A 16,892-nucleotide genomic window follows, 5' to 3' on the forward strand; every position below is an offset into this window, starting at 1 on the left:
GAGCAGCAAAAAGGAAAAAGAAATGAAGGTGAGAAACAGGAAAGAAACAAACTGATAGGAATTAATAAACACTTGGATTTGAAAATATACAGGGCGATTCTGAGCCTGTCAGCCATGCGCAGGATCACCGACATGGAAGCAAACCCCAGACAGAATCCGGAAATGCGATCCTGGGGGAGGAGGTCACTCGCAGGCCTTATTTTCCCTTCATCTCGAGTGCCCCTTGGTTTAAAAGAGTCTGGCAGCTGGCGTACAAGCAGCGCTCCTTGTGTCCTCCTTGCTGGGCTTCTTCAATATCACCATTGAGGGACTGCCTTTCTAGAGTGGGAATTGGAAAGTGGCTGGGAGGAGGTTAATGCAGCACTGGGGGCAAGTGTGAGATTCTTGAGTGGGGCTCCATGAGAGGCCAGGCTGCAAAGGAAAAGTTGAAAACTCAGAAGGGGTGCCTCCCTTGAGGAGGTTTGAAGACCCTTGCTGGGGGGGGTTTCATTTGATTTTGTTTAGGGCAGTGTTCCTTTCACTTTGTCTTTCGGTTTGTCTAATTTAGTTGAATTGTTAACTGAAGAATTGGAAGAGTTGTCCCCTTCCGTGCCAGGTGGGCACTGCAGGGACTGGAGTGCCTTATCGACCCCTTTCATTGAATTTTAGTGTAATGTTTTAAGTTTCATTTGTGATTTGCTTCTAAGGCAGGGGTATTTTTACTTTGTCCACAGTTTGATTTAGTTCCACTGGTTTTATACAAAATAGTGGAAGCATTGCCCCCAAGCATCGAACTCCACAAAGTCTACATTAGAGAAATCACGCTAATGTGGGCACTAATGCAAGGCATTATGGTGAAGTCATTCATCACCCACTCAGTTCAAGGTCATAACAGGGGCATTGCTGAGGTTCCCCATGAGTAACAAGGCTTGATCCATGGTCCTTTGCATGCACTCAAGTGTTCTAATACCTAATGGGGGGGGGGGACTCTCTAGGGCCGATGTGCACCACCCAGATGGAGTTGAGTGGGACAATTGCAGGCAAGTGGCTATTGTGTGAAAGGGAATGAGACTTAGTGGAGAGGCATTCACTTAGGGGTTAGAGCATGGGTGGATGAGCCAGAAGTGTAGAAGGCTGAGGCATCATAGCATTGTCAGGAATAATCATCGCTCACTTTGATGTTCTCTTCCTTCCAGTTCATGACTCTGAAGAACCATGGAGCCTGCAGAGTTAGCTATTCTATTGATTGTGATCGACCAACAGCAGCGGCATCAATGTGCTGTTGCAGTGAGGGGGAGGCTGTGTCTGCTATTCTTCTGGGAGCAGAACCACAAATGGCAGAGCCTTGTCGGAGATACTACCAGCAAAGACGTCCAACATCCTACCTCCAGACATCAGAGCTGTAGTGCCATAGAAGACTGCGTCCCTCCCTGGGGATGGTGGACCACCTTTGCCAGGTTATGCAAGAGCTGGCACCACATAGACTGGGAGGTCACCCACTGACTGTGGCCCTTAAATTACCACTGCTCTGAAATTCTATGTAAGCGGCTCATTTCAGGGCTGCACGGGTGAGCTTTGCAACCTATCCCAGTCATTCGAAAGGGCCCACATGTTCATCAACTTGGACCAGGACAGGCAAGTCAGGATGCCAGGGCCATGGATTTTGCCCACTTAGCAGGCATGCCCCAGGTGCAAGGTGACGTGGCTCTGTGATCTCAATGGTTGCAAGCAACGTCATTTTTGACACCACAAGGGATACCACTCCCTCAACATCCAGATCATGTGTGACCACGTGGTGTGCATAATGCAGGTGTGTGCCTGTTTCCCGGGGAGTGTCCATGGTAATTACATCTTGGGGTGCTCGTAGATCCCAGCCATCTTTGAGAGAGAGCAGCGGTGGCGGGGGTGGGGGCAGCGCACACCTTCCTTGTATGGAGAATTGTTGGGGGGAGGTGGAGGGGGGTGCAGGGAGGCCCATGCCAGCAGCAGCATGTCTTTATTGCGTCGTCAGTGTGGGACGTGGCAAAAACATAGCGCTGCCATTCTCATACTCCGCGGGGATGAAGCGCTGAGTGTGCACGGGGGTTTGTGGTGCAAGATGCCATGAAAGGACAGGTTGGAGTATCTTTATGGGTGAACAAAGTGATTTTTAATTCAAGTGCAGTATAACAATGGTGACTTATTGCTACTCGTGCCTAGGTTCACCCGTGCGCACTAGGTACCTATAGTTTCTTACTCCTTCTCATCTTCCTGCTATATCTAGGTGTATCCCCAGTATCCACACTTGAGGTTGAGGCGCTCTACTGCCTTCCACACCTAGTTGCCTGAGATTACTTTGGCAGGCATCCCCTGGAGGGGGCCTGGACACCGAACGTCCGGGCTTACACTCAGGCAGCATAGGTGTTACAGTACTGACCTCCTCTGTGTGTGGGGCTGGAGGTGTGTTGCTCACAGGGAGGGACTGTCAGATGGGCTGGACACCTCCAACATCTCCTGGGAGGAGAGCCCGGGGCTGCACTCCTGCTAGTCCTCTTCCCTTCGGGCGCCTGTGGGCCCTGACGTTCCTCCAGGAGATAGAGGGGCAGCTGGAGTGAGGTCCTGAAGCACCGCCATCCTCTGGAACTAACACTCGTGGATTGCCACGACTGCCTGCACCATGGAGCTCATGCCCGCAGCCATGGAGCAGACATCCCCCGCCATGGAGTACAAATCCTGCACCACTATCGCCACTGCAGGCACCACCCTTGCAATGTTGGCCTCACTGTATTGGAGTGACAGCATCATCTCCTCAGACAGAAGGCAATGGGACTCTTAGTGTACCGTGCAGTCCAAGGAGGGATGCCGTCATCCTTTCCTGATGCGCACAACTCTGGCTTTGCAGCTCCAGCAACCCTGGGATGACTGGACCCAAGGGCAGGTCATCGGCTAGGGACTCAACAGTCTTGGGCTTCAGCATCCCTCCAAGTGCCGGTTCCCAAGGACATCCCTGCCTCCACCCGCTGTGGACCTTCAATTGTGCGGTGCTCACCAGTGAGTGACCCAGAAGCCTGCATACTAGGTAAGAGTTGTGACGCTTTTTCTAATACTCATCTCCGAGAAGTCTCCCTTGGAGCTGCTCATGTCTGTGGCCTCCGGAGGGCTCAAGGGCAGTCTGGGCTGGGTGAATGATTGCCCTGTAAGGGAAGGGAGACGGCATTAGTTCATCACGGGCGATAACCGATGGGAAAAGGTTACTCACAGGAGGCTTGAACCATGACTGCATGTCTTAAGGGTTCTCACTTTTGTCTACTACCCCCACTTTGCCCTCTGCACAAGTGCGGTCCTGTCCCTCGCCAGCCAGGTTCAGGGATCTCAGCTTGCGCATGATTCTGGCTAGCTGTGCCTGCTCATGGTGGTTAAGCGCCAGATTGTCCTGCAATGAGGCAGAAAGTCCTGCCTGTTCAGATGATGAGGAGGTCTGGTATGAGTGGGACTTGAGTAGGAGCAGGGGTGTGAGGAGCAGATTAGCTACAGGGGGACCATGAGGATTACGAGGAGGGTGGAGGAACGCTTCTTGCGGCACTGTTGCCCCGTCCCCTCTGCAGTGAGCTGGCACTCACTATGGCAGTACTGCCTCCCAGGCAGGGCGGTAGCCTTGGTGAACGGAGTCTGCAGGAAGGTGGGACATAGGATGGCTTGGCTCTGTTCCACACCATCCAGGAATTTGGTCAGAGCTCCCTCAGAGAATCTTGATGCGGGCTTACTTGCAGCCATCCCCTTGACTAGATCTGCAACAAGTGCTGGGGAGGCATTTAAAAGGAGCGCTCACTGATTGCAAAGATTAAGCTTTCTGGGGCGAGGAATAAGAAGCAAGCTGCCATGAGCACGGTGTGATTCATGTGAGTACAAACAATTAAAGAGGCTCAACATTCCTGAAGATACCTGGAATCAACACTTTGAAAAAAAACCAGGAAAATTCCACCCAAAGTCTGCAAAATTTCATGGAGAAAATTTACTTTATTGATATTTTGCTCTGTTTATTCACATTTCAATGCTTTGGATGCATGGAGAGGGTACAGTAAAATGGTGCACAGCAAAAGTCTTCATGACAAGGGTGCACTGTAATATATAGATTGATTGAATATATGCCGAAAATAAATAATTGTTGATATGACTGAAAAACACACATTTTAAGGTTTGAAAGGCTTTCCATCGCAGTAATTAAAATGTTATACTTATTTATTAACTACTTTTTACCATTTTGAAAATCTTGGCTTTAGTTGAAACAGTACCTAGGTACCAAGTTCCAAGACTGATTCTGTTGGTGCTTGCACCCAAATAGCACAGGTTTGCATGTGTAAATAAACCTGTTACGAGGCTACATTTTCCAGTACTAACAACAACTATGTTGGGCATATATTCTGCAGAATGATTTTGTTTCATGTTTTAATTAAGACATTCCACCACGAGCTGTAGATTAGCAAAATATACAACTCCTCAATGACTAGAGTTGAGCAGTAAGCTTACCGTCTTGTATGCTCTGTTTTTTCATCAGCCATCTCTCCACTGTTTCAATACTAACATTTTCTGCCACAAATTCATCGAGTACATTTGAATGAAGTGATAAGTACGACTTTACTTTTTCATCTGTCAGACCTGCAAAGGTAAAAGACAATAAGAGTAAGAGAGTGCACCACGAAGAAAACAAAAGGAATGGGGAACAATTAAGCCAGGATTTCATCCTGCCTTAATCACTGCCTTATAATTTCCTGGGTTTCCCAAGTTGACATCATGGGGCAGTGCCCAGAATTTGATGTCCCTTAATAAATCCAACTCTAGAGCTTTTGTCAGGAAGCTTGTATTTGTGGAAGTTGGGCAATGATCCTGGCTACAACCCAAAAACTACACAAGTAACGATTTAATTTTCTTAACCTCACCAGACAATTTTAAGGCTGGTGTCTAGGGTTGCTACACTTTCTTGTTCTGCTTTCCAGTGCAAAGCCCAACCATGGCAGAGATTGGGCTTTGCACTGGAAATCAGAAATCAGAACAAGCCTGTGAAGGGACTGTGAAGTAGCAGTGCTAACAACTGTTGTTAGCACTGCTACTTCACAGTCCCTTCACAGGGACTCGGATTCAATTCCGGCCTCGAGTGGCTGTCCACATGGAATTTGATGCGCTCCCCTTTGTCTGCGTGAGTTTCCTCCGGGTGATCCAGTTTCCTCCCATCATAGATCATAGAAACCCTACAATACAGAAAGAGGCCATTCGGCCCATCGAGTCTCCACCAACCACAATCCCACCCAGGCCCTACCCCACATCCCTACATATTTTACCCGCTAATCCCTCTAATCTACGCATCCCAGGACACTAAGGGGCAATTTTTTAGCATGGCCAATCAACCTAACCTGCACATCTTTGGACTGTGGGAAGAAACTGGAGCACCCGGAGGAAACCCACGCAGACACAAGGAGAATGTGCAAACTCCACACAGACAGTGACCCAAGCCAGGAATTGAACCCAGGTCCCTGGAGCTGTGAAGCAGCAGTGCTAACCACTGTGCTACCGTGCCGCCCCAAAAATATCAGCCCAAGTGTACTTCAGTGGACAGGCACATGGTATTGCATTAGACCAGTACGGGGAATTGAACCCATGACCTTGCCGTTATTAGCACCACACTCTACCCATCTGAGCTAACCGACCAACCAATGGTCGAAAGATGTGCACGTTAGGTGGACTGACCATGCTAAATTGTCCCTTAATGTCCAAAAATTGGATTAGCCATGATAAATGCACGGGGTTACGGGTTTAGGTGGTGGGGGGAAACGGGTCTGGGTAAGATGCTCTTTCAGACAGTTGATGCAGACTTGATGGGCTGAATGGCCTTCTGCACTGTAGGGATTCTATGGTTCTAAATGGATGGGCCTGCTCCAGGAGCACAAGATTAAAGTCACATGATCTACTTGCAAGTTTAAAGTCACATGATCTACTTCCTTCCTCCTATTTGGAACACAGCATTACTGAGATACGCTGTGCCTGCCAGTCACCACTACTTTCTCAGGAGGTTAAGGAGATTTTTACAGATGCGCCACAGAAAGCATGCTTTCCGGATGCATCACCAAGCCATCACAGCTTGGCATGGCTCCTGCTCTGACCAAGACTGCAAACAGCTACAAAGGTTTGTGAACATAGTCCAGTCCATCACACAAATCCGGCTCCCATCCACTGACTCCATCTACATTTCCCGCTGCCTCGGGAAAGCAGCCAGCATAATCAAGGACCCCACGCATCCCGGTCATTCTCCCTTCCAGCTTCTTCTGTTGGGGAAAAAAAAAGTCTCGAAACACGTACAAACCAACTCAAGAAAAGCTTCTTTCCCGCTGCCATCAGACTCTTGAATGGACCTACCATATATTAAGCTCATCTTTCTCTACACCCTAACTATGACTGTAACACTAAATCCTGCACCCTCTTCTTTCCTTCTCCCATATGTACTCTATGAACAGTATGTTTTATCTGTATAGCGCACAAGAAACAATACTTTTCACTGTATCCCGATACATGTGACAATAATACATCAAATCAAATCAATATAGGAAAATCTATCCTATAGGCCATGCAACAGGGTTGGGACTGAGTTTAGTTATCAAATTGGTTTGTACTGCTTATCCAGCTTGACAGACACAGTGACACTGAATATGAGTCAATTTCAAGCATGCAACTGCCTAAATTAAAACAATGGCTTAAATTCCTGGAATTTATAAGGTTAAAGGGCGATTCCAACAAACGTTTCAAGACATTAAGGGGAACTGACAGGATAGAAAGAAATTATTTCTCCTGGCACAGAAATCTAGGATTAGGAGACATTGCCAAAAAATGAGACCCAGATCTTTCAGGAACTAGAAATGGCAGATGAACAAAGATGCTTACGAATACTGGTACACAAATAATTAAATGCTGCCAGATACAAAACACAATTATCATCCTTCTGCAATTTAGTCTTTACAAAAGGGAGTTGGAAAGCAGAGGAAGTCATACTTCAGTCAGACCCTATCTGGAGCAATATGTTGAGTTTTAGGCTCTGCACCTGAGCAAGGCCTTAGGGGGAGTATCGCACAGACTCACCAGAATGTTATTGGGGCTTGGAGCAGGTACAACTAAGGTTGATTAGATTAGTTCCTGGGATGAGGTGGTTGTCCTATGATGAAAGGCTGAGTATATTGGACTTATACTCTCTGCAGTTTAGAAAAATGAGGGGTGAGGTCTTTGAAACGTATGGAAATCTGAAGGGGTTTGACAAGGTGAGACACTGAGGGTAGAATCGTCCATTTTTGAAACTTAGTGTTAAGGTGGGCAGGTTCCACAGCGTGTTTCCTGCTGGGTGGTATGGAGGGAAATCGCACCCAGAAGTGAATTACTTATGCATAGCTGAGTTTCTCTCCAAATCACGTGACAGGGCAAGAACAGATTTGTCTGCCCTGCCATCATTTAACAGGGATTGAAGGTCTTAAATACTAACTCTCTCCAGCCCAGCTTTGTGAAGAGGATGTTTCTAGAAGGCTGTGTCAAAGAAGAGAGCACGCTCTGAAGTTTGATAATGACTCCCGAGGGGCCATCAATGTTGTATGGCAACACCAGGATGTCCTCTACCCTAGGGATGGTTCTGGAAAGGCCATCAACCTCAGCTCACCGGCTTGGGAGACAACTGCAAGGGTGGTCAGTGCATCAGGCAGCATCTCGAGAAACACCATCCAATGTAGAAAGAGGATGAATGATCTCATCTGCTCTGCCAGCATAAATCAAACTTCAGATTATTCCAAACTCACTCATAATGGAATCATGCACACAGGGTTAAACTATGCACAGATCTCACACAATATTAGCAGGGGACACATCACCACTGATTGTCTCACAGGCACTTTAACATCACCAGCATCTCATCTACCATGCTGCTCAATCCATAGCCCTTACTGGGGAGGGCTCAGCATACACAGCAGGCACGAATGCTTCCCAATCACTCCCCCATCTTTTCTCATCACATTCCATCCATTTGTTTTCATGCAGGCCAAGCTTTCCCACAATACAAGAGAGAGATCCCACAATGGAGGAGGAATGGCCAATAGATAGGAGTTCTCCAGATAGGAGTTCTCCAAATTTGAGGATGCCGCCAAGTTGGCACAGGAGGACAGAGATCGTTCCTTTGGGGAAGGAGAGATCAACCAACCCCGGGAAGGAGATCAGTCTCTCCAGCAAGCAAGTTGTTATGATTCAGATCAGAAACTCCAGAGTGTTTTCTCTTAAAGGTACACTAACATCACAAAGTATAGGTGAGCCCTCCATGATCACATCCTGAGATTCTCAGTCAGTGACATGCAATGTTGTACTCAGTTAGCTTATGAAGTAAATCTATCTGCTTTCTCTTACACGCACCAGCAGGTCCGGACACAGCACCAGACCCCACATAAGCCCCCGTCCCCAGGCTACCTCAGACGAGAAAACCGAGGAGCCATTAGAAGACTCATCGCTTCATTCACCTACACCCTCTACCAATGCAGACACACATGCTGGTGGGTCCTAGTTATCAAGTAGGTTCAGGGTCACATTTTGGTGGATGTGACACATACACAAACACATCACCACAGCAGTCGAAGACAGTGGCAGCCCAGGTCTCTGACACTTGGAATGCTGCTCAAGCAGCTGCTGAGTCTCAGTCTGATGATGAGCCTCTTGGAACAATCATGTCACACATGATGGAAATGTAATGACAGGCACCGAAAAGAAAATAAGGGAGTGTTGTGAGAGGCAGTTAGACGAGAGCGAAGGATGGATGAATCCATCCACATCTGTCTGATGTCATAACTCGAACATGTGAGCATCTTGAGGTATCCATGAGAATAGTAGCAACCATTTGGAGAACTTGGTCTAGCAGATATTGCTGGATTTGCGCTTGGACTTGCACTCCATTGCTATAGACAATATGGGAGCCATTGATGGCTGGGCGAGAGGGGAAGGGCAACTTGACCTCCCTCCAGGAGCTCCTCCTCCTCAGGGTGTCAGGCACAGGGCCTTGGGTACCAACGTGAAGGTGGACCAGCAGCTGGAGACCCTGGGGCCACTCACCCTGCTGACTGCGAGAATCCAGGCGATTCCAATCCCATTGCCTGTGAAACCATCATCTACAGCTGTACAGGTGGAGGGTTCACCTGCCCCACAGGAGACTCAAAGCAGGCTAGGGACCTCCAGAGGACACTCACCAAAGTCATCAAAGAAAACATGGCATTGCAGTCAGCAGGCTGCCTCTCCACCTCTGCTGCAGATGTTGGAGATGCACCGAGACATAGCAGCAGTGTTAGAAAAATGAAGAAGCTTTGAAATAATTTCTTGGTCATGGATGTTCAATCACTGTATATATCATGCAACTATGTAAATACATTTGCTGTTAACGAAAATCCACTCATAATTTGAAAGAGACGTGCAAATGCATCTGTGCGTCCTCTTATTGCAAGGGTGAGCCACGCTCGCACTCCATGATTGCCTCACTTTGTGAGCCTCACATTCATGTGATATGTAGCTGACTCATGACAATTATTCTACCATTGCGTTATGTCAGGGAGATATGTCAAAATCCTGTCTAAAGTGTCTGCAAAATAATTAGCAATCATACTCCTTACAAGGCAGCATGGAGTAAGACATCCTCACTGGCCTTGGAAGGGTAGCTCTAATTATCTCTCCAAAGGAGAAAGCTGCCTTCATTGGTAGTAAGAAGTTTAACAACACCAGGTTAAAGTCCAACAGGTTTATTTGGTAGCAAAAGCCACACAAGCTTTCAGAGCTTTCAGCTCCGAAAGCTTGTGTGGCTTTTGCTACCAAATAAACCTGTTGGACTTTAACCTGGTGTTGTTAAACTTCTTACTGTGTTTACCCCAGTCCAACGCCGGCATCTCCACTTCATTGGTAGTGTCAGAGCAAAGGTCTGCAGCCATGATGCTCTCTCCAACCATGCAACTCAGTGTCCGCAAAAAGCTTCACATAAAATATGGTTGTCATTGCATCACGTGTTTTGGCTCAGCATCTATGCTGTTATGCTGACTATCACTTCCCAGAGGCCACCGCTGGAAGGTTCGCTGCTGACCTTTCCTGCTGACCTTTCCAATGATTAGGGCTTGGGAATTGCGTAGGCTGAAGGTACAAGGTTGAATGCTGAACATGCTCACGCTGTCACGACATTGCACTAAGGGACAGAAGGAACAAGGCTATCCTAGAACAAGCTATCTTAGATCTAGTCCTGTGTAATGAGACAGGAATAATTAATGATCCACAGTTAGGGATCCTCTTGGAAGGAGCGATCACAGTATGGTTGAATTTAAATTACAGATAGAGCATGAGAAGGTAAAATCCAACACCAGTGTCTTGTGCTTCAACAAAGGAGACTACAATGGGATGAGGGAGGAGTTGCCTAAGGTAGACTGGGAGCAAAAACTTTATGGTGGGACAATTGAGGAACAGTGCAGGACTTTCAAAGAGATTTTTCACAGTGCTCAGCAAAAGTATATACCAGTGATAAGGAAGATCTATAGAAAAAGGGATAATCAGCATGGATATCTAAGGAAATAAAGGAGGGTATCAAATTGAAAGAAAATGCATACAAAGTGGCAAAGATTAGTGGGAAACGAGGGGATTGAGAAATGTTTAAAGGTCAACAGAAAGCCACGAAAAAGCTATAAAGAAAAGTAAGCTGGATTATGAAGGTATACTAGCTCAGAAAATAAAAACAGCAAAGATTTCTACAAATATACAAAATGAAAAAAAGAGTGGCTAAGGTAAACATTGGTTCTTTAGAGGATGAGTAGGGGGAATGAGGAAATGACCAAGGCATTGAAAAGGCATTGTGTCTTCACAGTGGAAGACACAAATAACTTGCCAAAAATTGATGACAAGAAGGCTATGGCAGGTGAGGATCTAGAAACGATCATTATCACTAAAGAAGTAGTGTTGGGCAAGCTAATGGGGCTAAAAGTAGACAAGTCTCCTGGCCCTGATGGAATGCATCCCAGGGTCATAACAGAGATTGCGGAGGAAATAGCAAATGCACTCATGGTAATTTACCAAAAATCGCTGGACTCTGGGGTGGTTCCGGCAGATTAGCAAACAGCAAATGTGATGCCACTGTTTAAAAAAGGAGGTAGACCAAAAGGCGGATAACTATAGGCCGGTTAGTTTAACTTCTGTAGCAGGGAAAATGCTTGAAGCTATCATCAAGGAAGAAATAGCGAGACATCTGGATGGAAGACGCAGCATGGGTTCATGAAAGGCACATTGTAATAACTCCACGGAGACGGAAGTCCCATCACCAAGTTACTTTATTTACACCATACATCTGTACACAGCCAGCTCTCCAGTTGCTCCCTGCTGAAAGCAGCTGGGAGTCTGACACACCTGTTTTAAATAGAGAGCATGAGGCTCCCTGATTTAACCATCTATTAGGACTCATCAGGTATTTCTTTTCATACCAACCAAGTAAACAAACTCAAATCAACTTGGGGTTCATACTCTAGCAAGCCAACCTCATTGGCCTGGCTGAAGTCACCACACGTCATGTTTAGCTAATTTACTGGAACTCTGAGGACATTACGAGTACAGTGGACATTGGAGAACTGGTGGATGGGTGTATCTGGATTTCCAGAAGGCACTCAACGAGGTGCCGCACAAAAGGCTGCTGCATAACAGAAAGATGCATGGTGTTACAGGTAGTGTATTAGCATGGATAGAAGATTGGTCAACTAATAGAAAGCAAAGAATGGGGGTAAATGGGTGCTTTTCTGGTTGGCGATCAGTGACTAGTGGTGTGCCTCAGGGATCAGTGTTGGGACCGCAATTGTTTACAATTTACATAGATTGTTTGGAGTTGGGGACCAAGTGTAGTGTGTCAAAATTTGCAGCTGACACGAAGATGACTGGTAGAGCAAAATGTGCAGAGGACACAAAGTTTGCAAAGGGATATAGATAGTTTAAATGAGTGGGCAAGGGTCCGACAGATGGAGTACAATATTGGTAAATGTGAGGTCATCCATTTTGGGAGGAACAATAGCAAAATGGACTAATATTTAAATGACAAAAAAATTGCAGCATGCTGCTGTGCTGAGGTACCTGTTGTCCTTGTGCATGAATCGCAAAAAGTTAGTTTGCAGGTGCATCAGGTAATTAAGAAGGCAAATGAAAGTTTGTCCTTCATTGCTAGAGGGATGGAGTTTAAAAACAGCGAGGTTATGTTGCAGCTGTATAAGGTGCTGGTGAGGCCCCACCCAGAGTACTATGTACAGTTTTGGTCTCCTTACTTGAGAAAGGATATATTGGCACTGGAGGGGGTGCAGAGGAGATTCACTTGGTTGATTCCGAAGTTGAGAGGGTTGGCTTACAAGGAGAGACTGAGTAGACTGGGGCTATACTCATTGGAATTCAGAAGAATGAGGGGGGGATCTTATAGAAACATATAAAATTATGAAGGGAATAGATAAGATAGAAGTGAAACTAGAAGGGGGAGCAGATTTAGGACTGAGTTGATTTATTGTCACATGTAATAGTATACAGTGAGAAGTACTGTTTCTTGCATGCTATTCAGACAAGGCATACCGTTCATAGAGAAGGAAAGGAAAGAGTGCAGAATGTATTGTTACAGTCATAAAGTGTAGAGCAAAATCAACTGAATGCAAGGTAGGTCCATTCAAAAGTCTGGTGGCAACAGGGAAGAAGCATATCTTGAGTCGGTTGCTTCTTGACCCAGAGGGCTGTGAATCTGTGGAATTCCCTGCCCAGTACGCAGTTGAGGCTACCTCATTGAATGTTTTTAAGACAGAAGGTCAGCCGTGATCTTGTTGAATGGCGGAGCAGGCTCGAGCGGCCAGATGGCCTATGCCTGCTCCTAGTTCTTATGGCTGTACCCTGTTGCCTGTACCATAATCACCCTGGAATTGTGTGGCTATCAGTGTGGCACATCTTCCATGTTGTGCTTCTTCAGTGGCATCCTCAGGTGGAAACTGACGCTCATCTCCCTCTTCTAGATACCTGCCCTTCCTGCTCTTCTTCATTTAAGGAGTTCTCAGCCTCCACCACGTCTCCCTCTGGCAAGGAAACCCCTCTTTGAAGTGCTGGGCTGCTAAGGGTACAATACAGCACAATGATGTGGGACACCCTCTATGAAGAGTACTGCAGAGATCCACCTGAGCAGTCTAAGCATTGAAATTACATAGTCAGGATGCCAACGGTCTGCTCAATGATGAATTGTGTTGCCCTGGGCGTCTCTTTATACACTCTTCCGACCACGCACCACAATGTAATTTGAAGGTCAGCCCAACATTCAACCGTGGTCACCCAGATCAGACTGTTCGCAAATTGTGAATGTAGACTACGGAAATCTGCCGCAGGATTCAAGACTATCTACCAAACAGCACAGTGCTGTGACTTGGTTGCCCAACTTGGACTTAGACTTGCAAAACTTCAAGATGTCATATGCAATGTTATAACTATGCATTGTATTAAGGGTTAGAAGTCCAGAGTCTGGTTTCAATTTAAGGTGAATTGGGTGCTGTTTACTTTCAGTTTGCTTATGTCTTTAGAAAACATGCTTGAACTTTTGATCCAGCTGAGAGCCTTTTAGAAGCAAAAAGCCCTGAGACTGCTATGGAAAAAATGCTCACGGTGAAGCAATGCTCTAAAGGAAAGCTAGTCAGTTTGTTTTCTTTAGGAAAATGTAAGTACAAGAGAAGTTGATCTGAAGGCTGCAGTCATTCAATCTGTACCGTTTAACCTGAGAACTCAGTTCTGTATGTTGAGAGAGGAAAAGAGGGAGTTCCAGGGAATTGGGTCGGACCAAGTAGCTCTCTAAAAAGAGGAGAGGTCCAAGGGAGTGTCTGTGTGCATCTGGTAGGTCATGGTGTGTGATTGTCAGTGGCACCAATACTTTACCAGTAGTATTAGTAGGAATATATCCTAGACCAAAGCCACAGTAAAAAGGTTAAGTTGGGCTATGTCTGTTTGACTGAGTTTAAAGTAGAAGTTCGTTTTCCTAAAATCCCTGCAGTGTTGAAGGATGGGATTTGACCCTTCGAGTCTGCACCAACTCTCTGTAGGAGCATCTTAGCCAAGCCGACCCTCCAGCCCTATCCTTGTAACCCTGTGCATTTCCCATGGCTAATCCACCTAACCTCCACATCTGTGGACATTAAGGAGCAATTTAGCATAGCCAACCCACCTAACCTGCACATCCTTGGACTCTGGGAGGAAACCAGATCACCCGGAGGAAACCCGTGCAAACACAGGGAGAATGTGCAAACTCTACACAGTCACCCAAGGCCGGAATCCAACCTGTGTCCCTGGCGCTGTGGGACAGCAGTTCTAACCACTGTGCCACCCCATTTTGCTTAGAATCATTATGTTGCTCAGTAAACCCATTTATTCATTATTACTCGAGTTTGTTTTGTTCAAGTTTATATCGTACAGATACTTTTGGTGATTCAATTAAATCCTGGAGTTTTGCAGCTACGTCCTTACTCTTAGTTCTTTCACGAATTACATTCTTTAAATGATGATGATATCTAAAGCCAGATTTTAATAAGTATGAGGCTTATCCAATATTCTCATAGCTGGGATCATCACAAAGTGGGGCTCTGGCAGGACTGGACAAAAAAAAAATCCATACATCTTAACAAGATTACGGAATCCATAAGTCGAAGTGGGATTGTTGAATCTACAGACAGAGATGAGTAAGTGGAGAGGTGGTGGAATTAAACAGGATTTCACAGTGAATTTTGTAATACTCATTGAACAGCAGAATGGTTCTGTCAATTGCCAAGACTTTTCTGGAAATGATGCTCTATCCTGGAGTGATTTTCAAATAACAAACTACGGTTAAGTTAATTAGCAGAGAAGTTGAAATTTTAATTAAAAGTAGGGGCTAGGAAAACTAACATAATTGAGGTTTCACAGACTAATCAAGCCATGGCCTGACATAGGCATACTCACGGAATCATACCTTAGAGATAATGTCCCAGATGCTACCAGTATAATCCCTGGTTATGTCCTGTCCCACCAGCTGCAGAGGTGAAGGCACAGTGGTATACAGTTGGAAGGGAGTTGCCCTGGAAGTTCTCAACATTGATCCCAGACCACATGATGTCTCATGGCTTCAAGTCAAACAAGGACAACCTCTTGCTGACCATAGACTGAACCACCCCCACGACCACCTCCAGCTGATGACAGTACTCCTCCATGTTGATTACCACTTGCAGGAAGGACAGAGGGGCAAAAGTGCAGAATGTACTCTGGGCAGGGGAACCTCAATGTCCATCACTAAGAGTGGCTCAATAGTACCAAGACAAACTGAACTGGCCAAGTCCCAGAGTACATAGCTGATCGACTGGGTCTGCAGCAGGTGATGTAGGAACCAACAAGAGAGGAGAACATATGTGATGACATCCTCAACAATCTGCTTGCCAGAGATGCATCAGTCAATGAGAGTATTAGTTGGAGTGACCACCACAGAGTACTTCTGGAGATCAAGTACTATCTTCACATTGGGGATAGCCTCCCATTGCATTACGTGGCACTATTACCATGCTAAATGGGACAGACTTCAAATAAATCAAACACTCAAGACTGGGCAAGCATGAGGCACAATGGGCCATCATCATCAGAAGAATTGTATCCAACCACAATCTGTATGTAACCTCATGGCCCAGAATATGCCTCACTCTACCATTACCATCAAGCCAGGGGTTCAACCCTGGTTCAATGAAGAATGGAGGAGGGCAGGCCAGGAGCAGCACCAGGCATACCTAAAAGTGAGGTATCAATGTGGTAAAGCTACAATACAAGACTACTTGCATACCAACAGCATAAGCAGTTAGCAATAGAACTATGCGATTCCAGAACCAACTGATAGATCTAAGCTCTGCAACCCTGCCACATCTATTCATGAATAGTGATGGGCGATTAAACAACGCATTGGAGGAGGAGGAGGCTCCACAAACATCAGTGCAAAAGATAAGGCTGAAGCATTTGCAAAATTTCCACAAAGTGCCAGCCTCAACCTCTTCTGGAGATCTCCAGCATCACAGATGTCAATCTTCAGCCAATTTGATTCATTCCATGTGATATCAAGAAATGCTTGAAGACACTAGATACTGCAAAGGCTACAGTTCCTGACAATATTCCTGCAATAGTATTGAAGACTTGTGCTCCAGAACTTGCCGTGCCCCTAGCCAAGTTGTCCCTGAAGAACTACAACACTGGTATCCACGCAACAGTGTGGAAAATTGCTCAAGTATTCAAGTACACAAATACCAGGACAAATCCAACCCAGCAAATTCCCACCCCATCAATCTTGTCTTGATCATCAGTAAAGTAACGGAAGGGGTCATCAAGTGATATTAAGTGGCAAGATATCAGTTTGGCTTCTGCCTGGGCCACTCAATCATAGAATCCTACAGTGCAGAAGGAAGCCAATTGGCCCATCAAGTCTGCATCGACCACAATCCCACTCAGGCCTCATCCCCATAACCCCATACATTTACCCAGCTAGTCCCCCTGACACTAAGGGGCAATATTTAGCATGGCCAATGCATCTAACCCGCACATCTTTGGACTGTGAGAGGAAACTGGAGCGCCTGGAGGAAACCCACGCAGACATGGGGAGAACGTGCAGACTCCGCATAGACAGTGACCCGAGGCTGGAATTGAACCTGGGTCCCTGGGGCTTTGATGCAGCAGTGCTAACCACTGTGCCACCATGTCGCCCCTCAGTTCATGTATTATAGCCTTGGTTCAAATATGCACAAAAGAGCTAAACTGAAGAGGTGAGGGGGAAAATGACTGCCCTCGACATCAAGATAGCATTTGACCAAGTGTGGCATCAAGGAGCCCAAACAAAATGAGAGTCA

The 16,892-nt window shown here is 46.2% G+C and overlaps 1 protein-coding gene across 1 annotated transcript in view; it reads right to left on the bottom strand.

Moving 5' to 3' along the window:
• Positions 1 to 16,892, bottom strand: part of pde10a (phosphodiesterase 10A) — a 163,129-nt gene that overhangs the window by 126,729 nt on the left and 19,508 nt on the right. The window contains exons 3-4 of the mRNA XM_078230471.1: positions 4,486 to 4,614; positions 3,066 to 3,152 (exon numbers count right to left, since the gene is read on the bottom strand). Of these exons, the coding sequence (XP_078086597.1) occupies positions 3,066 to 3,152; positions 4,486 to 4,614 (216 nt within the window). The remainder of the gene's footprint in view (positions 1 to 3,065; positions 3,153 to 4,485; positions 4,615 to 16,892) is intronic.

Source organism: Mustelus asterias, chromosome 15, assembly GCF_964213995.1.
Source record: "Mustelus asterias chromosome 15, sMusAst1.hap1.1, whole genome shotgun sequence".
NCBI lineage: Eukaryota > Metazoa > Chordata > Chondrichthyes > Carcharhiniformes > Triakidae > Mustelus > Mustelus asterias.